Below are 26,206 nucleotides of genomic sequence, written 5' to 3' on the forward strand. Positions count from 1 at the left end.
TTTATAAAACACCTACTAAAAATTAAAGCTTGCAATGGTTATTTCTGATGCTGCCAGGCGATAGTTACTAAGCAAATATACATATCATTCATAGTATTTATGTATATGTAACAAACCCCCTCAGGGATTGTCAATGGGATTTGAATCCCAAACTTCAGCACCTTAGCACAGACGGATATCACTTGACTGACAGAGTCACTCCAATAGGCAGCTGAGTAAACTATTATCCTCTAGAACCAGCCGCTAGAGGGGACAAAGCACATGCTGTCAGTATGTTGTGTACGTTCTCTCTCTCTCTCTCTCTCTCACACACACACAGCTTTTCTCACTGTTTCAGCAATGGAATGGATGTAAGAGACAGGAACTTTCAAAGCTGCTGTAAGACAAACACTGCTATTTTAGGGTACGTCTTCACTTACCGGAGGGTCCGGTGGCAGGCAATCGATGTTCTGGGATCGATTTATCGCGTCTGGTTAAGACGCAATAAATCGATCCCGGAAGTGCTCGCCGTCGACACCGGTACTCCAGCTCGGCGAGAGGAGTACGCGGCATCGACGAGGGAGCCTCCATGCCGCGTCTGGACCCGCGTAAGTTCGGACTAAGGTACTTCGAATTCAGCTACGTTAATCTGCGTACCTTAGTCCGAAGTGGGGACTTAGTGGGGACCAGGCCTTAGAATTATGGGGGTTAGTTTAATTTGTTAAATTAACCTCACCCCCTCCAAATTCAAAACAATACAAAAACGTACCTTACAGCAACTGACAGGTGTCCTGTCATTCATGTATTTAAATGCTGTGCTGTGTTTCTTGTGTCTCAAACTATATGACCAGATTGTCCAAATGGCAGCTTCCTGTGTGTTATTCCTTTTTCTTTATGTAAGACAAACTCTCTAACTACTCACTCTCTGCAACTGGATGCAGTGATTAGAAGATCAGTGATATTACATTGCATTTTTTCCTTTCAAGCAGCTGCCTACTTATCTGACAGAGACTGCCCATCAGACAGACAGGTAAACTGGGGTGCCAAGACAGTTTAGTTTTCCCATTCCATTTCCTGACATGGATACAAACTTGCTAAGACTCAACTGCTTCTTTCAGGCTGATGAGCAGCATTTTGCTGTCTGTGCTATCCTGCAACTCTTTTAATTGCTGTCTGATCCTAATGAAGTGTGGCTGATATTAATAAAGAGATACCCCCTTGAGGCCCTGATACCTAATATCCAAACTGTGTTCAACTGCATTAGGATCAACCGGGTTTTCACAATTTGAAATGTTATCGTCCCCATGTCTCCAGCTCCTTCTCGTCCATCTCCCCCCCTTCACACACACAGCCTCAAGACTGCAGACATCTGTTCTTCAATTGTCTGGTAATAAACATACTCCATAAAGCATATGTAAAATGATTATTACCCTGAAGAGCCATGTGCCTCTCAAATGCCAGCTGAAACAAACAAACAAAAAAAACACCAAACAAATGTTAGAACAGACTCGTCACTCAGGCTGTTAAGATTCCACAATGCACAGACTTCGGATTTGGTCCGCCACATTGTCTTCCGCCAATGGGAGAGGTTAGTCCACACACCTTCTCCCTGTCACATTAACAATGCAAGCAGATGCTGGTTATCAGTGGAGGACGAAGAAAGAAACTGGACTCTCATTGTGCTAACTTTTATACTTCAACGCCTCCCACAATATGTAATTAAGGGAAATCAGATGTGTGTTCCTTTTCAATTTGTAAGTGCAATTAGTTTTCATATGTTCAAAACCTGCTAGTAAAAATCTATTCCCAGGAATCATCTCTTTTTGAATACCCACTTGCCTTCTGAAAATCCATTGTTCATTTATTACATGTGGGGCAGTATATCATTAAGGGCTGGTAATTAATCTGGGGGGTTTGGTGCATCTTATTTGTCCTAGTGGAAATTAGGACCCGTATCCCAGAGCTGCATAGCATTTCCCTTCCCATTTCTGGCTTGCTACACCACATGAATTCTAAGGCGGCACGCTTTGAAAACAGTTCACATATTTGTCCTCTTTGACATTTTGAAATCATAAGTGTTGTGTCTGGAGTAACAGTATATAAGAGTTCAGAAGCAAAATAAAAAATATCAAGTGCATTTTTAAAGGGTGGTTTTATTCTGACAAATGGCTACATAAAAAAAGCACCTCACTCAACAGATTTGCTCTCTGTGCACATTCACAATCATTTTTGCTGACTTCACTGATTAAAGCATGTGTTTACTGCTTTTAACTCTTTGTAGTTCTGCAGAGGCAGTACAGTTATGGAAAAGTAAACTTCATTTTATTGCTTCTTGTGAATCATCAACAGAATTGATTAAGTTCCAATCTTGTTGTAGCAATGTTGGTCCCAGGATATGCGAGACACAAGGTGGATAAGGTAATATCTTTTAATAATATTTTAGGTAATATCTTTTATTGGACCATCTTGTGTTGGTGAAAGACAGCCCAGACCTGAAAAAGAGCTCTGTCTAGCTCAAAGCCTGTTTCTTTCACTAACACCAGTTAGTCCAATTAAAGATTTTACCTCACCCACCTTGTCTCTTTATTAAGTTCCAGTCACTTCCACCTGGGCAAACCCAGTCAAGACAATAGTGTTGCACAGGAAGAACATATATTACTGGGGATAATGGGGATAATCCAAAGCCCAGTGACGTCTATGAAAAGACTTCCATGATCTTCAGTGGGCTTTGGATCAAGGTTTGATCCTAGTGTGCAGGGAGGACAGATCTCAAGTTGATTTTCAGAGCCCAAGATGTAACTCAGAAAAAAAATTTGAGCATATTTTATTGGGAAATCACAGAGACACAGAAAACATGGAGCCCCGGGCTATCATTTAAACAGAGCTGCTTTTCAGAGTAGAAACACAAAATGAGAGATTAATTCAAACTCAGGACCAGGAAAGCTGGAGGGTTCTGGTTTAGAACACTCCACACAAGATTCAACACAGCAGGACATTAAGTGACAGCACACTCGGCTAGCAAAACGTAAGACAGGAGTGTTATATCATTGGAACATTCAATGACCCTGAGTCAGCTCAGTGCTTCCAGTCATTAAGAGAGTCTGAATAAACAACAGCTAGTATCTGAGGTATTTTTAAAATTTTCCTGTTAGTGCAAAAAATTAACTAGATAAAAAATAGAAAATATTAGTTTGCAAGAAGCTAAGGTGTGAATTCACCCCAAATTACCCTGCTGCACACTAATTGTCCATGTGGATCCCACTGATGCACATTAACAGTTCATTAATGCACTTTTATCTAGTGTTTTGGAAACCAGACTAGACGAAAGGGTATTAATGAACTGTTAATGTGTGTCAGAAAGGGCCATGCAGACAGTCAGCCCAGCGTGGGGTAGATTTGCATGTAAGCCGGTCTAAAGGAATTCTCTCCATAATAGCTAGGCCCTTAATACAAGAGTGTATAAAATACAGTGTTGTCAAAGGTCTGGCAAACACACTCTAATTGCAAGATTTTGCGTTGCGAGTTCTCCCAAATGTCAACATTATTTACAAAAGTCCATCAAATTCTGCTCTTTTCATCCAAAAATGATGTAGTAATGCCGGTTGGTTTTAAGGGCAGTGGCCAAATTACTGCCTGGATTATCTGGTAAACCAGTACTTTGTCAGGAATGTGTTCGGCTCCTGCTATTTTGCCTTATTTCTAGTGGGTTTTTTTTATTATGGTTGTTTATTTAAAAAATCAGTGCCATCCTCATCCCACAAACTGTAGTGTTGGGAACCAGCTCTCTCCATATCATGGCAGCTCTAATTTGCAGTTACGGCAAGAAGGCTTTCATTGTGCATAGCAGAAGAAATTCTTGTTAATTACAACCAAACAGCCAGGTCTTCGACACACCTATTTATTCTCTTGATGGATATGGTTAGTGGCATTATGCTAAACAAATCACATCACTAACAACTCTCCCCTCCCGAGGCTCACCTCACTGTGGGGTAAGTAAAATGATAATTTGTGCCACAAAGCTATTTTTTTTCTCTTCACGCAGTTATTGATGTGCTACTCCACAAAAGTTAGTTAAGATGTTGCAAATGCCATCTTTCTCACTGTGTGACAAGCATATTGTACTCCGAGATCTTTCAATCTTAAATCTTGTTGTAACGGCTTTTATGACATAAATTATTTCCACTGCCTACCCATCAAGCTGGTAATAAAACTAGAGGGTGTCATGAGAATTGCTATTCAAAATGCATCATCTGTGTTGATTGGGGCGGGGGGTGGGAGTGAGAGGAGAGAGAAAATGGGGAAAGTTTTCATTATACCTCACACACTTGTAAAGTGTGTCAGCAATAAAGTAATATCTGATTGTCTGTGACAAGCCAACATAGTCACTAAAGATGAACAGCCAGAACTACATGCCATAATAAAGTGGTCACGTTGTATAGCACATTACAATAATAGTGGTCTTTCTCTGTCATAATAAAGTGGTTGATGACTTTATGCAACATACTTTCTGAACAGGTTTCAGAGTAGCAGCCGTGTTAGTCTGTATCCGCAAAAAGAAGTGGGCTGTAGTCCACGAAAGCTTATGCTCTAATAAATTTGTTAGTCTCTAAGGTGCCACAAGTACTCCTATACTTTCTGAAGCTATTTACACATTAGTTATTAATTACCAGTAAATTTGTTAAACAAGGATTTTAAACGCAGAGCAAAAGCTCCTTGTCAAATGAAGAAGAAAAAAGTACAGCTTACAAGTTAGCAATCAGGGTTTCTTACGATGTAAAGGAGACATGGGGAAATAAAATGGTGTTAACAAAAATAATCCAATTCGTTTATTGCTATTGACTCCTATAGTATCACACAGTAATAATGTGAATATATGTAGCCCCTTTCAAGGATTTCAAAGCACACAACAAATTTTAATTAATATATCCTTGCCACATATAGGGATTTATTATTTAAGACTTGTAAAGATAGGCTATTATAGAATCATAGAAATGTAGGGCTGGAAGGGACCATGAGAGGTCATCAAGCCCAGTCCCTTACATTGAAGCAGGACCAAGTACACTGAGACCTTCCCAGTCAGGTGTTTGTCTAACCTGTTTTTAAAAGCGTCCAATGATGGGGGATTCCACAACCTCCCTTGGAAGCCTATTCCAAAGCTTAACTATCCTTATGGTTAGAAAGTTTCCCCCAATACCTAATCTAAATCACCCTTGCTGCAGATTAAGCCCATTACTTCTTACCCTACCTTTAGTGGACATGGAAAATATTTGATCACTATCTTCTATAACAGCTCTTAACATATCTGAAGACTAATCAGGTCCCCACCTCACTCTTCTTTTCTCAAGACTAAACATGCCGCATATGTTTAATCTTTGCTCGTAGGTCAAGTTTTCTAAACCTTTTATCGTTTCCGTAGCTCTCCTCTGGACTCTCACCAACATGTCCACGGATCTTTCTTAAAGTGGTCCACCCAGAACTGGACATAGTACTCTAGCCTAGACCTCACCAGTGCAGAGTAGAGCAGGACAATTACCTTCTTTGTCTTACACACAACAGTTCTGTTAATACATTCCAGAATGATACCAGACTTTTTTACAACTGTATTACACAGTTGACTCATATTCAATTTGTGGTCCACTATATCCCCAGATCCTCTTTAGCAGTACTACCTCCTAGCCAGTTAGTCCCCATTTTGTAGTTACACGTTTGCTTTTTTCTTCGTAAGTATTGTACTTTGCACTTGTCTTTATTGAACTTCATTTTGTTGATTTCAGAACAATTCTCCAATTTTTCCACAGTCATTTTGAATTCTAATCCTGTCCTCCAAAGTGTCTGCAAATCCTCGCAGCTTGGTGTCACCTGCACATTTTATAGGCATACTCTCCACTCCATTATCCAAGTCATTAATGAAAATATTGACTAGTACCAGACTCAGAACTGACCCCCTGAAAATATGTCCTCCTGGTTTGACAGCAAACTATTGATAACTACTGTTTGCGTATGGTCTTTCAACCAGTTGCACACCCACCTTATCGTAATTTTATCTAGACCACAATTCCTATTTGTTTATGAGACTGTCATGTACGATCGTGCCAAATGCCTTACTAAAATCAAGATATATCACATTGACAGCTTCCCTGTTATTCACTAGGCCAGTGACCCTGTCAAAGATGTATTACTTTATCTCCATTTTATGGCTGAAGAAATCGAGGCACAGAAACATTATGTAAATTGCCTAAAAGCAGTTAGTAAGGGCTTGGCTACACTGGCGCTTTAGAGCGCGGCAACTTTCTCGCTCAGGGGTGTGAAAAAACACCCCCCTGAGCGCAACAAGTTATAGCGCTGTAAAGCACCAGTGTAGACAGTGCCCCAGCTAATCCCCTCGTGGAGGTGTGTTGGGATATTAAAGAAGGTACTAACAGTGATTCCCCCAAGTGACAGTGACCCCCCAATAATTTGTCCCCCACACTTTAAATCCAACAGTTTCACCAAGTGCAAAAATCTCTCCGGTCTTCTGTTTAAACTTGTAAGCTACTGTTTGTAGAAACCGTTGATTGTATCTGTCCTGTAAAAAATACTTTATCACTATGTAAAACTTACAAACAAGTTAATTGACTTTGTTCTTGAAGTAATTGATACAATGTAAACAAACGCTATAAGCCCTTAAGTGACTTTCACTTCACTGTAACAGCAACGGCTCCTAGGAACAGACCCCCACCCTCTGTGATTAAAGGGCCGGGAGTCTCAAATGAATTAGCACACACTCCGAAAGTGGTGGAGACAGTAAATTAAAATATGGTTAAGATATGGAATGTATGTTGATGAATGCTTTAAATTAAATTTAAATTTAAAAAAATTAAATTAATGGAGATATCCCTATCTCCTAGAACCTGAAAGGTCATCAAGTCCAGCCCCCTGCCTTCACTAGCAGGACCAAGTACTGATTTTGCCCCAGATCCCTAAGTGTCCCCCTCAAGGATTGAACTCACAACCCTGGGTTTAGTAGGCCAATGCTCAAACCACGGAACTATCCCTCCCCCCTAAATGCTTGATGTACATGAATGGTTAGGGAGGTGCCAGCCTAGAAAGGGAGTATCCATCGGCCAAAGAATGCGTAAAGAGGACCACCAGAACCCCCGGAGGGTAAACTGCCATTCACCCCATCACCTGGAAGGATGAGAAACACAAACTTTGAACAGTGTGGAGCCACCAGGAATGTGCCATCTGCTGATTGGGTCAGCAACAGCAGGATGAAACAGCTCCCATAGACTAACATAGGAATTAATTCCTATAAGAATGGACTCTCAAGACTGAGGATTTTGAGTCTCTGGTTCTGCTGCCAGCCTCCAGGAGCATCAGGTGCACCTGACACGGACTCAGCTCCATCCTCATGACCAAGATACCTGGCCAGTAACTTGGCATGAGCAACTTCTAGGCTGGTAACTATAACACCTATACAGAACTTGAATGAATGATTGTGTAAATGAATATGTTGTTTACTTTTATCTTTTGCTTTATCATTATATTTACAATAAATGTGGCATCTTTGCCTTATCCCTCTTAATAAGATCCTGCTGGTTTTTATTCTATTGGTATAACAGGTGGAGTACCTGCAGCGCTGGGAGAGCTCTCTCCCAGCGCTGGTGCGTGACCACACTCGCACTTCAAAAAGCGCTGCTGCAAGAGCGTTCGCGCGGCAGCGCTTTGAAGTTTTGAGTGTAGCCACGGCCTTAGTCATCTGCAGAGAGGAGAAGAGAACTCTGGAGTTGACTCCCAGCTCTGATCACTAAACACGGCCACCTCTCTAGAGGTAGGAACACAAATTGAAAACAAATATCAGCGTGTTAGACCCCAGGGCAAGGAACATGCTTTACTCCATAACTCTGACCCTGAGAAATAATGAATGCCCACAGCACTCATAGACTTCGATGGCAATTGGGGGATTTCAGTTCCTCTAATGATGAGGCCCAATGTTTGTAAGGTGCTGCAAAAATTCACACTAACATAAGTGATTTTTAATAGTAATATAAATAATGTTAAGAGATGGTACTATTCTGAGGTTTGTTCTGCTACTGACTAGGGGAAAATCAGGCACAACAGGGAAGGGGGAATCCCATGTGAAAAACTATAGAGATGAAAGACAAGTTGTAGGTTATTGCATGGGAAAAGAAACCTCATATTATTCTGCACTAAATCACAAGGTGGAAAGGGTGAAATTAAAATTGAACAGCGCTGCAATAAGCCTCCTATTTCTAACTAACTCAGCTCAGATATTTTAAAACTTCCAACAGCCCTTGATGAGCTTTCAGCTGAGAATTTCTAATGTATTTTAATAATTGATGCTGCACCCTAGACCAGGGACTTATTTTGCAGTCCGTAAGTTGAACCTGTTTACTGAGAAATTAACTTACCTTGCGGTGCAGAAAATATTCCTCTGACTTTTATTAAACATAACGGACAACGAATGATAAACAATTTGCCACAAGCTGTGATTAAACTTTTCCCAGCATTGATCAATAATAAATTACATTGTTTCATGCAAAAGGGGTCAAAACAAGCAAGTAAGCCCAGCAGGAGAGCTATCGAGCTTTAAGAGGTGAAGCGCACATCTGCTGTAAAGCTACCTGGAGATTTTTTTACATAAGAACGGCCATACTGGATCAGACCAAAGGTCCATCTAGCCCAGTATCCTGTCTTCTGACAGTGGCCAATGCCAGGTGCCCCAGAGGGAATGAACAGAACAGGTAATCATCAAGTGATCCATCCCCTGTCGCCCATTCCCAGCTTCTGGCAAACAGAGGCTAGGGACACCATCCCTGCCCATCCTGGCTAATAGCCATTGATGGACCTATCCTCCAGGAACTTATCTAGGAGAATAATTTTACAGCAAGAGCATCAATACTCCATCACTGCTATGGCATTTCATCTCAGAAACAGAAACAATGTCACTCCTCTCTACAAAACAAAACAACCCCCAACCCTCTCCAAGACAAACACAATTCAGGAAAGCACATTATTTCCACTTGCTCCAATTATTTATTTGTTATTTATAGATACATATATGAAACCTTACCTGAGTAATGGATGAAAGATGACAGTAATATTTCTTGCACCTGGTTTGCAGACAAACTTCGATCCACCACCTTCGATTAAATTATCATCAGGACCTCCTTGAAAACAAAAACACACAAGGAGAGTTTTCTTAAAAGATCTGAATGTACCCTTTCTAAAATTCATTAGCATCTTAAAATCATTTCAGGCTCCTCCCCTCCCTCAACATGCATCATGAAAGGTCTGTAATTAAATGAACATATTTCAACTCTTCTGTTCTATTAGGATAAACTGGGCTTCTAATGTGTAACTTCTGACTGAAAGACAAAATAAAGACAAGGATCACATCACCCATTAGTAAACATAAGAGACTATATTCCTTCCTGGTTGTTAGCAACAGTGTGGGTTGAGAGTTGGCTAGAGGACTGAGCACAGAATTAGACATCAGTTAGACTCAGTTTCTATTCCCATTGTTGCATCTGAATTGCTGTCCCCCCTTGGGCAAACCATCAACTGCCCCGTGCCTCAGTTTACCCACCTATCTTTCTTAGATACTTATATGGCCCCTGTTACCATAGTTCTGAAATGCTCAGATATTATTAATGGATTCTATCCTCACAACACTCCTAGAAGTATTACTCCCATTTACTAATGAGGAACTGAGTTAAAGTTATTTGCCCAAGGTCACGCAGGAAGTCCCAAGTTAGTGCCCCAACCACTGAACCATCCTTTCTCAAAAGCATGAGTGTCTCTATTGCTTGAGCTAACAGCCAGGCTCTGGTCAACAGGGATAATGCCACCTACCTTTAAGAGATATTTGGAAACTTCACTATAATATCTGGAAAGTGCTTTTGATCCTAGCATGAAAGGCTCTATAAAAGTGCGAAATTTTAGGGGACCTTCCACCCTGCTGCTGTTTGTTTTCTTAGGAACTAGCTTAATTTTTATACTGGGTATCTTATGACATCATAACTATTGTTCCATTTTATTTTGTTTGTGTAGGTCTATTGATTTTTTAGATCTCTTAGGTAAAGGCTTATAAGAGTCAAACAATTTCCCACATTGTTTGACTCTTGTGACTTCTCTGCCGAGATCCCAGGTACAGTACATGCTAAACCAGTGTTTTGCAGATATAGCAGAAATAAACAGATCTGATTTGGCACATTCACTTGCATCAGTTAATCAAAGGGTCATCTCTTGGAAGGTACGGTATACACATACTTAGTGTGATTTACAGAGCTGAAAACTGGACTAAAGGTCTTAAAATAAGAAATGAAACACCAGTCTTGTGTCATTACATCTGTACCAAAGTTACTGCCACAGATAAATCCCACTATCAATTGGCTTTAAGCACAGATATAGACAGAAAATAACTGTAAAACTGGAATTGTCTTACTCGACAGAGCCATTCATTCTGTGTATCATATCTCTTGACAGCTGCAAGACTGTACTCCTGTTAAGCCTAAACAAAACAATGGGCGAGCAAGCTGGAGTCTATTCTGCCTCAGATGTGAATGACAAAAATTTCCGACTGTGGAATCTTTGATCATTCAATATATTATATTACCCTAGCATCGTGGCCATTTCCCCTTGTCACTCAGCACTGCTCACTTTGTGGTTGATAATGGAGTCTTAAACACAACCTTCTCCCCTTTTTTACTTCCAAGTGTTAGGCGCTAAGAACCTGGTCTGAATCTAGCCCTAAGCAATCTAAGTCAGTTGGGTTATGTTTGTAAGGATATTTTGGTGGTATTCTTGTAATGGCACATAATACACATGAACCATCCATTCATTAAAAATAAATAATAAAGAGCCTAGTCACATTATTTTGATAGCCTCTTTCCCATCTACAATGCTACCTGAAATCAAACCAGTGGCAGGAGAGTACTATGCTCTTTGACCTTTACGTCCATCTCTCATGACATGGGAGGAAGACTGAATCTTGAAATGAGGAAAAGAGAGGGGGGGAAAGGTGAGAATCAATGAATAAATGACTCCCATCTTCTTTTCAGAGTGAAGTTTACAAGCCTCAGTCCTTTGCCTAGTAGCCAAGTCACACAAAAGCTCCACCACCGCTAGATCTATTTGGTCACTATGTTAGCAATCTTAGTACAGAGATCAGGGACCAATCAGGTGACAGATGCCAACTCCCTTTGCACCCTAGAAGTGGTCCCTCCAGTTCAGTACTATTATATAGAACAGCACTTCTCAACCTTTTTGATACCAGGGACCAGCTTGTTGCCTTCCTAAACTACATCAGGGAGATCTCAGAGACTGGCGCTGGTCCACAGATCGCTTTTCGAGAAACACTGATATAGAACAATTCTCAGCCCTGATATTGATTCAAAGAGATCCTCACACTGCCCCCTATTACGTAGGTAAATGTTAAAATTCCAATTAAATACATAAGGAAACAGAGAGCTTGTCTACACTTACAGTGCTGCAGCTACCCTGCTGCAGTGCTTAGTGAAGTCACCACCTATGCCAACTAGAGAGTTTCTCCCGTCAGCACAGGTGCACCACATCTCTGAGAGGCAGTAGCTATGTCAACATGAGCAGCTTTCCCATCAACATAGCACTGTCTACACCAGGAGTTAGGTTGCTATAACTGTGTCACTCAGGGGTATGGATTTTCCAACATAGTTATACTGACTAAAAGTTTGTAATTTAGACCAGGGCTGAGATACACAGAAGTTAAGTGATTCTGATCAAGGGCAGAGCCCAGAGCAGACTTCAGGACTTCCAAGTCTTGACCTCTAGGCTCCACTATACAGTATTTGTATGTTGAAAATCTTTGTCAAAGACCATTCTGTATGATGTATTGTATGTCCTTTACGAAATCATTAAAATGGGTGGGCGGGGGAGTGAATTAACCACATAAAAACATGGGCATTTAGATTTACTTATAGTACTTTGACAAGTAAACTCAGCTCCCCAGATGTGTGTACAAGTATTAACAGAAGAGTTAGAACACATTAAGACATATGAAAATTTCTGTGCTAACAAGAGGATTCAATGAACACACAGAACTAGCTAAGGATACACAGTTCATAAATATAGTCTATTTCCAATTAAAGAAAAGACAATTCTCAAAAAATGAAATTGAAATGTTTATGCTCAAGCTAACTTGAAAAAACCCTCACAAATATGACAGAATTTAAATGTGGAAAGGAGAAAAAAAGTACCACTTAGAAAGAAAATTATTCATTTCTCCCATTAACGTCTGACTCTGCATTTTCCAGTGGGGTCTGTCACTAACTGACTTATTGAAGAACTCATCCAAGCATGAACTATTGAGGCATGAATTAGGAAATACAGGCTCAAATTAAGAAAAGGGTGTTATTCTTGTTACGTCAAGTCACCCTGCACTAATCAATATTATTGACTGGGACGAACTTCATAGCAAGGAATAAAACAATCTGTCTTATCTGCTTAAGCACATTATGCAAGAGAGTTAGGAAGAGCACTGCTGGGAACACCACAACTCAGGCAGAAGGATACGCTTTTTAATCTTCTCTGCTCCTAAACTTTCAATTAATAATAATAGATGCTCTGTGCGTAGGTGGGAGCTACAAAGAAAAGTAATTTTATTTATATTAAAATATTGTACCGGAAAGATATATTGAGTCACAGAGCTCATTTCCAATGATATACAAAACAGGAACACCACTGCAACAAACCTTTCTATTACAAAATAACCTGTAACTGTCCTAATTCCCTTGGCCTCTCCTTGTGCTGTGACCTCCCACCTCTACTCTCTGTCTGAACTTAGCAGTATAGACACATAGATACAAGTACACTGTGAAAAACCACGATTTGCACAGAAGAGTTTATTCCCCATTCCAAGCATGGGTGCAAACTGTGGCTTACAAGCTCTTTGCCTGCATACAAAATGAGTACTCTTAATGCAGACTTTTTGTCTGCCTAGACAAGTGGTGCAGATGTGCAGTGGCTGGCCAATGATGGCTGAAATCCCCTGTTAGACAAGGCCTTAGACTAAGCTCTTCAGGGCAGGGACTGTGTTTGTTTTGTAATACACTATACGCATCGCCGTGCCAACACGGCATCATCTGTCCCATGCTCCTAGCTGCGCCACACCAGCAGAAGGTATCCGATCATCCATCCTACAAAGAGTATGTCTAGACAGGAAAATAAACCCTGGCAGCGAGTCACAGAGTCCAAGTCTACAGATTCAGGTATGCACCACGGCACTAAAAATAACAGAGTAGATGTTCTTGCTTGGGCTGGAGCCCGGGCTCTGAGACCCAGCCCCGCCCTGGGTCTCAGAGCCGACGCTCCAGCCAGATTCGGAACATCTACCCTGTTGTTTTTAGTGTCATGACACAAGCCCCACAAGCAGAGTCGGTAGACTTGGGCTCCGAGGGTATGTCTACATTACCCGCCAGATCGGCGGGTAGTGATCGATCTATCGGGGATTGATTTATCGCGTCTAGTGTAGATGCGATAAATCGATCCCGATCGCTCTGCGGTCGACTCCTGTACTCCACCGCGGCGAGAGGCGGAAGCGATCTGAAGAGGTGAGGTTCTTACCCACGAAAGCTTATGCTCCCAGTACTTCTGTTAGTCTTAAAGGTGCCACAGGACCCTCTGTTGCTTTTTACAGATTCAGACTAACACGGCTACCCCTCTGATACTCTCCCCCTAGTGTAGACCAGGCCTAAGACTTGCTGGGGGGGGGGGGGCGTGGGGACGTGGGCGCGTTTGCACACATACCCAAAGAAACCAGTGGCCTCCCATCAGAATCCCTGACTGATCCCAAGTTTAGGAGGTAGACGATAGAGAGAGAGACAATGCCTACTTTCCCCCCTAACATGTTAGCATGATCTGCTGGGAGAGTTATCACAGTCAAGCATGAGGTTGGGAGCCAAGTACTCCAGAATTCTCTTCCTACATGCTATAGGCAATGTACTTGGGACAAGTTACTTCCCTTCTCTGTGCCTCGGTTTCCCCCATTTTGAAGTGGGAACAACAGTATTACCTTCCTGACCAGGGAGGTAAAGGGGGTTTTGAAGCATAACCGATTTTGAGTCATTTCTAAAAACTTTAAGTGCTGAGTGCCATCATCACAGCAATAGCTACCAGTAACATGGACTGTACGAACTAGCTATCCATGTTTGGTGCAATACTGTATTACGTTATATGTAGAATACCAGTAGCCATGTGGAATCTAATATAAACGATTGGTCTTCTTTATAGAACTGTTTTATTTTGGTTGCTTTTTTTAAACTTTAAAATAGTTTATGGCAAGCAACTGCAATAGCCACATTTTACAGCAACTAGGAACACCTTAAATGTGTTGCAGCTGTTACAAGAAATACAGCTGTTGCACTAGTTTCTTCTCATGAGCACCAGCTTGCTGATTTAATCTGTTGAGTAATATATTACAAAGGAAAAAAACTTGAGGTGAAGTGAAATTTTTTCCAAGTTAATGATATCCTCATGATGTGCCATCAGTGAAGTGTACCCACCTGAATACCTTTGTGAGTAGGAGCCAGAGATGGGTCCATTACTAATGTAACAAATGTTTCTGTAATAGAGCCTGAAATGTCATGCTACACAATGAGCAAACACAAGATAGGAGCAGATTACTAAGAGCTAGAATCTCAGGATGCAAATGAATGAGCAGCAACAGCAATTCTCTGATCAGGGGCAGCTCTAGGCACCAGCAAAGCAAGCACATGCTTGGGGCAGCCCATTTGCAGGGGCGGCAGGGATCCAGCATGGGAGCGGAGAACCAACAGGGGGCCCTGGGAGCTGTAGTTCCTTGGTTAGCTCCCTGCCTATAGAGCCAGCCCTGGAGCAGGGAAAGAACTACATTTCCCAGCATTCCCTTGGCCGCTACCAACAGGAAATTGGGGGAGGGAGTGAGGTAGCTGAGACCTCATGCTGCAGCCTGCAGTGAATGGAGAGCTGCGCTGTGAGTAGGGATACTATATTTTAACATTCAAAAAATAGGACACTCCACAGGCAGGGAGGGTAGCCCCACCCTGCCACCATCCACTCCCTCCGACTGCCCCCCACAGAAACCCCAACCCATCCAACCCCCCTGCTCCCTGTCCCCTGATCACCCCCTGCCCCTAACTGCCCCCCATGGCTCCACCCCCTATCTAAGCGCTGCTGCTCCTTGTCCCCTGATCACCCCTCCCGGGACCCCTGCCCCTAACTCCCCCTTGGGACCCCACCCCCTATCTAAGCCTCCCTGCTCCTTGTCCCCAACTCCCCCCTCCTGAGATCTCCCCCAACTTCCGCCCTAGGACCCCACCCCCTACATGTCCCCTGACAAACCCCCGGGACTCCCATGCCTATCCAACGACTGCCTGTCCCCTGACTGCCCCCCCAACCCCTGACCCATCTAACCCCCCCTTCTCCCTGCCCCTGACTGCCCCCCGAACCTCTGCCCCATCCAACCCCCCAGCTCCCTTACCGTGTCACTCAGACCAGCATGTCTGGCTCCAGACAGCGCCAGACACCCTGCTGCATACACGCTGCTGTGCTCCCCCGCGGAGCCACAGCCCCCCCAGCACCTGCCTTCCAGATTTGAACACCTCAAAATTCAGGAGTGCTCAAGCTCAGTTTGGGGAGCTGTTACTTCATTTCTCCCAAATCAAATATACTGATCCACTGTAACTTGCTGTAGAAAAAGAAGGATAAAATTGAACAAGAAATGCTTCCCAGTGGTTATTAAGACTGGAATTGCTATTTTCAACAGCCATTGCCTTTTGTTTGCTTGTTTAAAAGGAAGACAGTGATATTGCATTGGCAAATTCCCCATAGAAAGAAAGAGTGGAACAAAAGAATAATAAAGGCACCTCAACTTTTCCTCATTTATGTAGGACAGTCTTATAATATGCACCCAGATATCCTCCAATCACACAAGCTGAAAATTGTTCCACTTTACTGCAGTTCTGTAACCATATGGGAACCAATCCTGTCTGTGTTCTGTGCACACCTAAAATTCCTGCTGAATGACCTGCCGTGGGAGCGAGTTACTGGGGGGGAGGGGAGAGAGCCCAGGGCTGGGGCAGCAGGGGGGTGCGGCGAGGAGCCCAGGGCTGGGATGGGGGGCAGCCAAAAATTTTTTTGCTTGGGGCGGCAAAAAACCTAGAGCCGGCCCTGTCTCTGATTTTTCCATTCTGCACTTCTCTTTGCAAGAAGTAGCTCCCTTCAGGCATGTCCACTCCCAACAACTTGATCCCATGCTGCTTGGGTCTCAAAATGATTTATCTGGCTGACCACTGGGAAAGTCTCTATGTGCCACGGTGACCCAGGGACCTCTCTTACTAGCCAGAGTGGTACAGACAGAAAACTTCTTCCTCGCCCACTCAGCAGACAAGAGGACAGAGGAAGAAAGACAGAGGAGACATGTTATTAAATAAAAGGAGTCGCCAAGAGCCACTAAATCAGATACCAAATTCCTGACATGGTTTGGAAATATTCTCATAATCAGGTTACATCAGTACACGAGGAGCTCATGCTATGAAGACCCATAATCTCAACGCAACATTGAAAGGCAACTCGGGACACCGTACCATGATTTCAGGGCTCTCTGCAACTCAGTTCTTTAAGTAGCAGCTCTCCAGCTCATCAAGACGGAGTGTCACTGCCTTCAAAGACTTACAAGTGTATGCACCTACTTAATGTACAGTACATGAGCAACATGCATTATATCAATAAACATTATGATAATGCCTATGCTTAGCTCTTCTATGGCACCCTTCATCCAATAAACTGAAATGTTTTGCAAATTAATTAAGCTTCACAACTATTGTGATCTCCACTTTGCGTATGAGAACACTGAGGCAGAGAGAGATTAAGTCATTTCTCCCAGGTCACGAAGGAAGTCTATGAGAAGTAGGAACAGAACATAGATCTAGAGTCTAAGTTGTGTGCCTTAACCACAAGACCATCTTCCCTTAACCGTTAAGAAAAAAATTATTATTTCTAGACTTTGTACCTTTAGAAAACAATTGCTGTTGTCTGTATCATGATGAGAAAATTGCAACTCCTGATTGTCACTTAATATTAACATTATTTCTCCCTATTCCAGGCTTTAATAGCCACAAATACTAATCATGAATAGCCCTGGTAAGAGCAAACAATCATTGACAGGAGGGAAAGCTTCCCTATTACAGCCTACTGACACTCCTTTATTGCTGACCTGTAACACTGCAGCTATTCTAATACTAGTCATCTCCTGAGCATGGATTGCCAGTTGTATGGCAGATGTGAGATCGGAACACACAACAAGACAAGAGCAGGTTGAAACCCTTGATCTTATTTCAGTGGTGTAAGAATTAGAATACATTAGAATTCAAGCTATCAAAGCTGAAATGTTGGGGGCAAACCCAAAACTTGACGTTCCTAATTCTGGGAGCTGCTAGTGCTCTTATCAGTACCAGTATTTTTAGCGACTCTCTGCAGGTCTTCCTTTGCAGGGAAGATTAGCATTACAAGGCTTAAGTAATGACAGGCAGGAAAGGAAAGTGGTTTTTTTTTGCTTTCCATCAGCAGAAACTGGACATCCACCAAAAATTATCCTTAGTGTTGCACTGGATTTGCTACTCTTCGAATTCATGTTTGAAGAGGAATTAGTCATTGCTCAAGTTCTTAGTTTATGCCTAGATGGCGCTCAAAACACCAGAGATGAGGCTGCTTGGCATCTTGCAAGAGGCTCTAAGCATCTGGTAGGATCAATTCCTCTGGTAATAAGTAGGATGAGGGTTTCTCTACTAGAACAGTGGGGAGGGGGAAGCTCTTGCACTCTAATAAGAACTCTTTAAAAAGGTGCGATTTCTAGCACTTATATAATGCTTTACAATATACCTGCAAAGCATTGTACACACATTACCTAATTAACTGCTCAGACATTATATGTGCCTTAAATCACCCCACCTTCAACCCAGATCCACTTTTGTATTTTAATATAGAAAGCTTTCACTGTGCTCTGGTAAGGGGTAACCCTTTCCAAACCATCCCCTGTTTACTCAACAGGTCTCGCAAGCCAGCTATAATCAGCTGAGATATTGAAAAGGCCATGAGTAGGGATTGTGGGTTACAGTCACTTCATAGAGATGCAGAGGACCTATCCTACTTGCTCTCTCTGTTTCCAGCCCTTTTGCCAGCATGGGACAACTCCACGTAATTCATCTATTCTGGCAAACTTTCTATCAAGACAAGTTTTTAAGGCACAGACTGAACATTTTTTTGATACTTCTCTACAAGCAAAGCTGCTTTCTCACTAGGTCACTTCATGTTAATTATGTGACCATAAAAAACAACCCCCCTCTCTATTCCCCCCCACACACACCCCAACGCCACCACGCTTGGAAGCCACAACAATTGAATGAACAATTCATCATGCAAATCACTCAAGCCTTCCCCCGCTTGAACATAAGAACCAATCCAAACTCTAAAAAGGAAAGGGAACCAATTTGGCTGCTTCTGCTAGGGCTACCATATGTCCGGATTTCCCCGGACATGTTTGGCTTTTCGGTCTATAAATAGCCATCCGGGGGGGTTTCTAAAAATCTAAAAATGTCCGGGATTTCCCCCCGGTCGGCTATGTATAGACAGAAAAGCGGTGGCCAAGCGCCGCTCGGCAGCCAAAGCCCCTTCCCTGCTCCCCCCATCCCCTGCAGCCTTACCACACCGTCCGGCCCCGCAGCTGTCTTCCCCCTCCTCCCCTCCCCTGAACGCTCCGCCCCCCTACTCCTCCCCCTCCCCTGCTTCCCGCGAATCAGATCTTTCGCAGGAAGTCTGAAAAGACACAGGGGCAGGCGGGCGGCAGCAGCAGGTAAGCTGGGGCAGGGGTGGAGAAGAGCTCCGGGGAGGTGCAGCCCTGGCCGAGCGGCTCCCTCTGACCCGGGCCGAGCGGCGGCCCCAGCAGCTCCGGCCCGGCCCGGGCCCCAGGGGGGTGGCCCCAGTTCCGGCCGAGCACGCCAGCCGAGCACCCCTGGCCCCAGCCGCTCCGGCCCGGCCCGGCTCGGGCCCCAGGACGGCAGCCCCGGTTCCGGCCAAGCGCGCTGGCCCAACCCCGGCTGAGCACCTCCGGCCCAGCCCCAAGCCCCGCGACCCCCGCCAGAGCGCAGCCCGATTCCTGGGCTCTTTAAAGCCGGCCCTGGTCAGAGGACGGGGGTGGAGTGTGTGGGGGGTTCTGATGGGGGCAGTCAGGGGGTGGGAAGTGGGAGAGAGTGGATGAGGGCAGGGGCGGGGCTAGAGCGGAGCTCCTCTCTTCCCCTCCCCCCCCCCCCATGTCCTCTTTTTTGCTTGTGGAAATATGGTAACCCTAGCTTCTGTCCTTTCTTGAAGTTCCTGATTACTTAAGGATCAGCTGATACAGATCTGTAATTTCAAGCTGTGCTTGTGCAGCCTCAAGGTTTAGAAATAAGAATGTCCATTGGTATGAAAATTTCCATAGCTAGCTGGACATCAGCTGCTGCACAGATACTGCCAGCAGCGAAGCAGATTCTTATAAAACAGACGACAATGAGAAAGACCAGGGGCTAATCTCTGTTACTGGATAGCAATGCATGTGTTCATTGTTTAATTATATGCTTCCAAACTTATTTTTCTATTAAAATCTGCAAGTCTGGGTTCCTCTTATGTATTTCTGCTCTTTACAACACAGCTATCTTATCGCTGCATTCATTGAAAGGCGTGTGCAGACTCCCATGAAAAGGTGCCTTAATTCCATTCTTGACACAATAGTTCAAGGCAAAGATCCTGTTTGTTTACTCTTACTCTTTAAGGCATCAGATAGGGGACAGTCATCCTGTCAAACTACTAATATTTAATGTTAAGAATTAGAAAAATAAACACCCCATAAATTCAGAGGATTGTGATAGACAACTGTGTGGTAGATTTTCCTGCCACATATCACTTTCATATTCCTTTCTAGACACTCCTAGGGAATGAATGAGGAAAAAGATACAGGAAGTTCAGGTACAAATAGTTTTCACCTGCAGTGTCTGGTTAACAAAGGTGACATGGTTAGATTCTTAATCATTAGTTGATGGGCTCCTGACCTATCTCCAAATGGAAATGGGTGGCTCTTTTCCTGACACCTAAACAGCATATTTCCAGCTACCTATCTATCTAGGTGGGTATTTCTAAAGTGGTTACTATGTTAGGAAACGCCAACTGCAAAATGTCTGGTCAGTAACATGGGCTATCGCGAACATATTAAACCTGTTTTCTGCTACCTATACTGGCTCACCACAGAATAATGAATCAAGTTCAAGTCCTTATCTTCAAGGTGCTCCATGGCCTAGGCCCAGGATATCTAAAAGATTATCTAAAGCTCTGAGATGAAAACTGTGGTGGATAGCTTCACTTCTCTGGCACGATGCAGCCTTCTACCGTAAGAAATCTCGTCTGTTTAAGAGAAAAGAGCTTTCTCCACGGCTGACCTGAGACTGTGGTATGAACTCCCACAGGAACTAAGGACCATCACAAACCGCACTCCACAAGGTGCATTTCTTTTACTTGACTTCTCTAACGTGCACAGAGCAATACATATATTGAAACAACCTTACCAAAACAAAACACTTCACTACACACACGTCTCCCCCTTAGTACAGGATAAGAGAACAAAAGACATAACAGAAATTAGTCACACTGCTCAATGCACTATTAGAAGGTGCTCAGATACTACGGTGATGAGTGTGGTATAAGAACCTATATAGAACAGAACATGTTGGTACCTATTAGCACCTAGATGTTGCACTAACTACAGCATGAGCAAGCTCATTGCCCTAGAAGCTGGAAATGTCATCTTAGCATAGGCACTACCAACTCTGTGTGTGACAAGCTTGTCGATGCACTGAATGAGGCAGGAGTCCAATGGAAAAATCGTATGTGATCACGTACTTACAGACTGCATCGTAATACCTACACGCAAGCCGACAGGATTAAAGCTGCACAGACAAACTTAAAATTTGGTATTTCCTAACTTCTGAGTGCTCGGCTTTGCAACTTTTTCTATTATTCTTTTAATGTAAGGGTTTTTGTTTTACATATTCATAGATATGCTTTACTTCCTTGCTGCTAAAATTTGCTTTAAAACATTTCCCACCCATTGATTTGAAGAGTTTTTTTTCTTTGCATGAATATAAACAGGAACTTCACAAAGCACAAATTTATTCTAATTACTACAGTCAGCAGGATATGCATAAAACAATTCTGAAAGATTTTAAAAATCTCAGACAACTGAATATTTGCTGTGAATGGACCACAGAGGGGTATAATGGATTGACTATGGATCTGGGAGTGAAGAGATCTGGACTGACATTTTAATGGGAGTTGAGCATCCAAATCCCTTTGGTGACTTTGAAAATGTCTAAGATTTTTGGATTCTAATCCCAACAGTTTAACTGACTTGCTGGCTCACATGAGTCAAGTTACTGAAACTTCCTCTATTCCCTCATCTGTAAAATAAGCCACCACACATTTTTTATAAAGAATTGGGATATACAGGTGAAATTCACTGTGTTCGTGCAAAGCATTATATTATTATTGTTGTTAGAAAAATACAAGCTAATATTTCTGGATATTTTTGTTGTTGACTTTCTATTTTTTTTTAAAGAGTTAGCAATTTCCTATCATGCTGAGTATCAGTATCAGTAATGGCTTTCAACCCGGTGAAAGTAAATTGGAACAACACATATAATCTAATGAAATGCACTATGGGATACATGCTGTGTGTTTTGTTTACTCAAGATTTCCAAAGTTCCTTCAGGAATTGTTTCATAAAGATGTTTTCTCCTCACCATTAAAACGTGCACACCACCATGTTTAAAGGACTCGGGAAGAAAACAATTCTAAGAGCGTTTTTAAAATTTGTAAGAACCCCATGATAAAGGATATGGAATCCAGGAAAAAAGTATTTAATGCATATGAGCCCTCCCCAATTCCGTATTTAAAAATATATTATTTTCAGAATTTTTGGGTTCACAAGTGCCAGAATAACGGTTCTGGAGATTGAAGTCAAGAGCTAAACCCACAATACAGATATAGTGCAATGGTGTGTAATAACCAAAGCTTCCCCAGATTGTCATACTTGCGTATTTCCACTCTGCCATGAAAGAATCAGCTCTAGAAGCGGGAGGATAGTTCAGTCTCCCAGGGCACATTAATCCTGTAGTTGCCTTGGTCAGACTGCAGCGACACCATTAAAACACATTTTACATAGGCCTCAGAACAATGATGGCAACTACTATGAGGCGGAATTTGGATGACTCACCTAGAAGTGAAAGATTCCGTAACCCTGTGAGCAACTGTCATTCCCAAACTCACCCCCTTCCTGGGTTTCAATTTTATTAACGGAAATACAATCAAGTTCAGCACAAAGCTTCTCATTCAAACTGGCTGTTCTTCGGGTTCCTACCTCAGGAGTGCTCAGCCCACAGACTAGATCCTCTCTCACACTCTAGAAAGACATTCCAATAAAGCCACTTGCTTCAGAAAATTGGTACAATCCACATAACTCTTTTCCAAAAATGGAGGGGGTTCATCCAAGCAAACAATGCCAGAGTGTAAAAATCCTATCAGCAACGACCTTAGCAATCCAGCTCCACCTATTCTCCCACAGGGACAACACACATACAATGATCATTGTATTTTACTTTTAAATACATGCAACCTTCCTTTTGGACATGTACTCACTTTGAAGCTCTGTTGTTTTATTCAAAATTGTACTGTACAGCAGTGTTCCCTCTAATTTTTCCCACCCATGTGCGGAATGAATTTTGTAATGTGCACCAATATGGAGGTGATGTGTGACAATCACCCTCATATTGGTGCACATAACAAAATTCATGTGGTGGGGGTGGGACCGAGGGGGTTTGGAGTGTGGGAGGGGGCTTAGGGCTGGGATAGAGGGTTGGGGTGCAGGAGTGTGAGGGCTCCGGCTGGGGGTGCAGGCTCTGGGGTGGGGCCGGGAATGAGTGGTTTGGGATGCAGGAGGGTACTCCAGGGCTATGGCGGGGAGAGAGGACTCCCCCCAGTTTCCTCTCCCCGTAGCAGCATCTGTGCTTGGAGGGAGAGGCGCCTCTCCCTGCCGCAGCAATTCCAGGGCTGGGGCCGTACGATAGATGCCCCGCCCCCAGCAAGTCCAGGCCGGGCTGGGTTCGGGCTGGGCTGAGCCACCCCGGATGCAGCTGGGTTCGGGCCAAGGGCGCCCTTCCCCCAGCAGGTTCCCTGAGTGCCTGCATGGCGCTAAGAAGGCTGCTGCACGGCCACGCAGCTTACAGGGAACTTAGCTGCACAGGCAGTCTTGAGATACTGCAAATTTCTGTTACAGTAGATCAACCTTGAGTTAATACTTTTGTATTACCTCCTGGCTGGATTTTTATGATTCAGGAGTGAGAACAGTTATGAAGCAGCCAATCTAATTTAAAATGAAACTAAGAACTCCAAATAATATAATAAATGAAGTGTTATTTACAAGTGAATGATGTAAGTTTCTTCCACAAAGCCCTTCATCATCAATGCATCATAGGACTCCAAGAACATCTGCATTAAATGAGATATGATCATCATCTAGTGGTATCTGGTAAATTATTGTATCCAAGATGTACTGTCTGCCTGTTTTAGTGCAAGACTACTCCCCACATTCATGCAATAATGGGGCATAAGACAGGTTCTTATTTCCCAATAGGAGCTGGTCCCAACACATCCAGCAGGTCACCAAGTGAGGGACCATCACTTCCACTCCTGCAAAAGAAAGGAAGTTGGCTGCTAGACCAGAGAACGCACAGAAGCTTGCCTCCCCCCATAATACACCAGCCAGTGCACTCCAGTAGCAGTTACTTCTCCCCTGGAGCAGGTGAGAAACCTAGGAGAGAATTGTGACTCAGAGCTAGAATTCCTTGCAAGTCTGCTTCTATATAGAGCAGCTACACGCAGTCCCTACAAACATGACAGTTGTAGATTTACAATCTAGCAGCTAAAGCATGAATTCCTTGAGGCAAGGACCATGCAATATTGAGAAGTGTCCCAAAAGGTACTCAGTCCCTCAACTTCCATCCATTACTTTTCATCAGCATAAAACTCAGTTAAAGACTAGAGAGTAGATATGAACAATGATGTAATAAATTAGAGAGAGTATCTTAAACCCACCTCAAACACAGTCACATTTACGTGAATAAAGCTTTGCTCCTTTAAACAACGGCGTGCAGAGGAAGGGCTGAGAAGAGAGTGATTAAGGTGGGCAGACATTTAAATGGTTCCAGTTGACTTCAGTTATAATGGGTTCCGTTCACATCACATAATCAAAAGAAACTGTGTTAGAATATGTGCAAATCAAGACTAGGTTGACCACACAGCAAGTGTGAAAAATTGGGATGGGGGATAATAGGAGTCTATATAAGAAAAAGACCCCAAAATCAGAACTGTCCCTATAAAATCGGGACATCTGGTCACCCTAATCAAGACTGATACACTTATGCTCAGAAGAAATCCACACAGATGGAAACACAGCATCAATTGTTAAGGACAAAACAGATTTTTTTTTTTAAAATGTTCTCTGTGCTTTATCATTTTTATTGATTCCTTCCCTAGGCAGCATGGTCCATGGGATAGGTCCATTAGTCTGAGATTCAAGAGATCTGGTTTCTATTCCCAGCTCCACTAATTGTAAGCTCTTCAAGCTCAAACACAGAAAGGTATAACATGATTCAATGGCTGGAAGATGAAGCTAGACAAATTCAGAATGGAAATAAGATGTAAATTTTTAATGGTGAGAGTAATTAAGCATTGGAACAATTTACCAAAGGTTTGGTGGATTCTCCATCACTGATCATTTTTTAAATCAAGCCTGGATGTCTTTCTAAAAGATGCAACGGAGAGTCCTGTGGCACCTTTAAGACTAACAGATGTATTGGAGCACAAGCTTTCGTGGGTGAATGCCCACTTTGTCGGATGCATTCACCCACGAAAGCTTATGCTCCAATACATCTGTTAGCCTTAAAGGTGCCACAGGACTCTCTGTTGCTTTTTACAGATCCAGACTAACACGGCTACCCCTCTGATACTTTCTAAAAGATATGTACCAGGAATTATTTTGGGGGAATTCTATGGCCTGTGCTCCACAGGAAGTCAGGCTAGATGATCACAGTGGTCCCCTTCTGGCCTTAGAATCTGTGAATCTAAAGCAGGGACTTGTCTTTTACTGTGCATTTGTACATCAGCTAGTACGATAGGGCCCTGACACTGGCGGGAGTCACTAAGCACTACTTTAAAATACAATAAATATCTAAATTAATACTAGTCCTAATACTACTAGTAATAAACAGTTCTTGCACCACCCTCAAATGCCCCATATAAAGTATATTTTCATTCTAGGATCTTTCAACATACTCACAACAAAGCTCTAGATTTTCAATAGTGCCTGTGTGACTTATGAGCATTTTTGCTCCCAAACCACCTAGGCTATTTAGAAAATCCTGCCCTTTTTTCTCTGCTAAAGGCAAGAAATGTTTCCCAGCACTGTGAAAAATCAAGGATGGACAAGAGCCCTTTGACTAGAATGTTCTATCACACGGTTTCCTTTGGTCACCTAGCTGACTATTCCCTGCAATACAATTCCTAGTGCTTTGTCCACTTGTTTATTTTGATACTTTCAAAGTAAAGTTTAGAGGCTCCTTTAATTAACTATTTATGAGTGTTAAAAATAGTCAATACTTTCATGCCAAGATCCTCATTTTGATTTGTTAATCCCACAATTCAATGTTTCAATTGCTTCCTGACTTCTCTCCAAATACTGTCCCCCATCTCACCAGCTTTATTTGCACGAATTACTGCATCCATCTCTCTCCATCTCGCTGTGATATATTGCCTGCCTTAGGATACCATTATTTTTGAGCACACTTGCTAGTTTTTGCTTGCAGACCTATGGCCTGATTCTGAGTACCTGACAATCGTTTTAAACCACTTCAAATCCGTTGACTGAGTTAGTGCTGATTTTTACTGGTTTAAGTGATATCAGAAACAAGTCCCTACTATCAGTCTAATAACCTCTTGGTTACATTCCTACTAACAGGGAACATTGTCTCATACTTTACCATTGGAAGTTGTCTCGCCAGGTATATCTTAACACTGGGCTGACTGTGTATGGGTCACACCTGTAATATTTCCTTCTTCATTAATTTACCTATTT

At 42.8% G+C, this 26,206-nt stretch overlaps 1 protein-coding gene across 1 annotated transcript in view; it reads right to left on the reverse strand.

The window, feature by feature from the left end:
* EXOC4 (exocyst complex component 4) overlaps positions 1 to 26,206 on the reverse strand; it is a 592,122-nt gene that overhangs the window by 320,556 nt on the left and 245,360 nt on the right. The window contains exon 10 of the mRNA XM_054015768.1: positions 9,053 to 9,149. Coding sequence (XP_053871743.1) covers positions 9,053 to 9,149 — 97 coding nt within the window. The remainder of the gene's footprint in view (positions 1 to 9,052; positions 9,150 to 26,206) is intronic.

This window comes from Malaclemys terrapin, chromosome 1 (assembly GCF_027887155.1).
Source record: "Malaclemys terrapin pileata isolate rMalTer1 chromosome 1, rMalTer1.hap1, whole genome shotgun sequence".
Taxonomy (NCBI): Eukaryota; Metazoa; Chordata; order Testudines; family Emydidae; genus Malaclemys; species Malaclemys terrapin.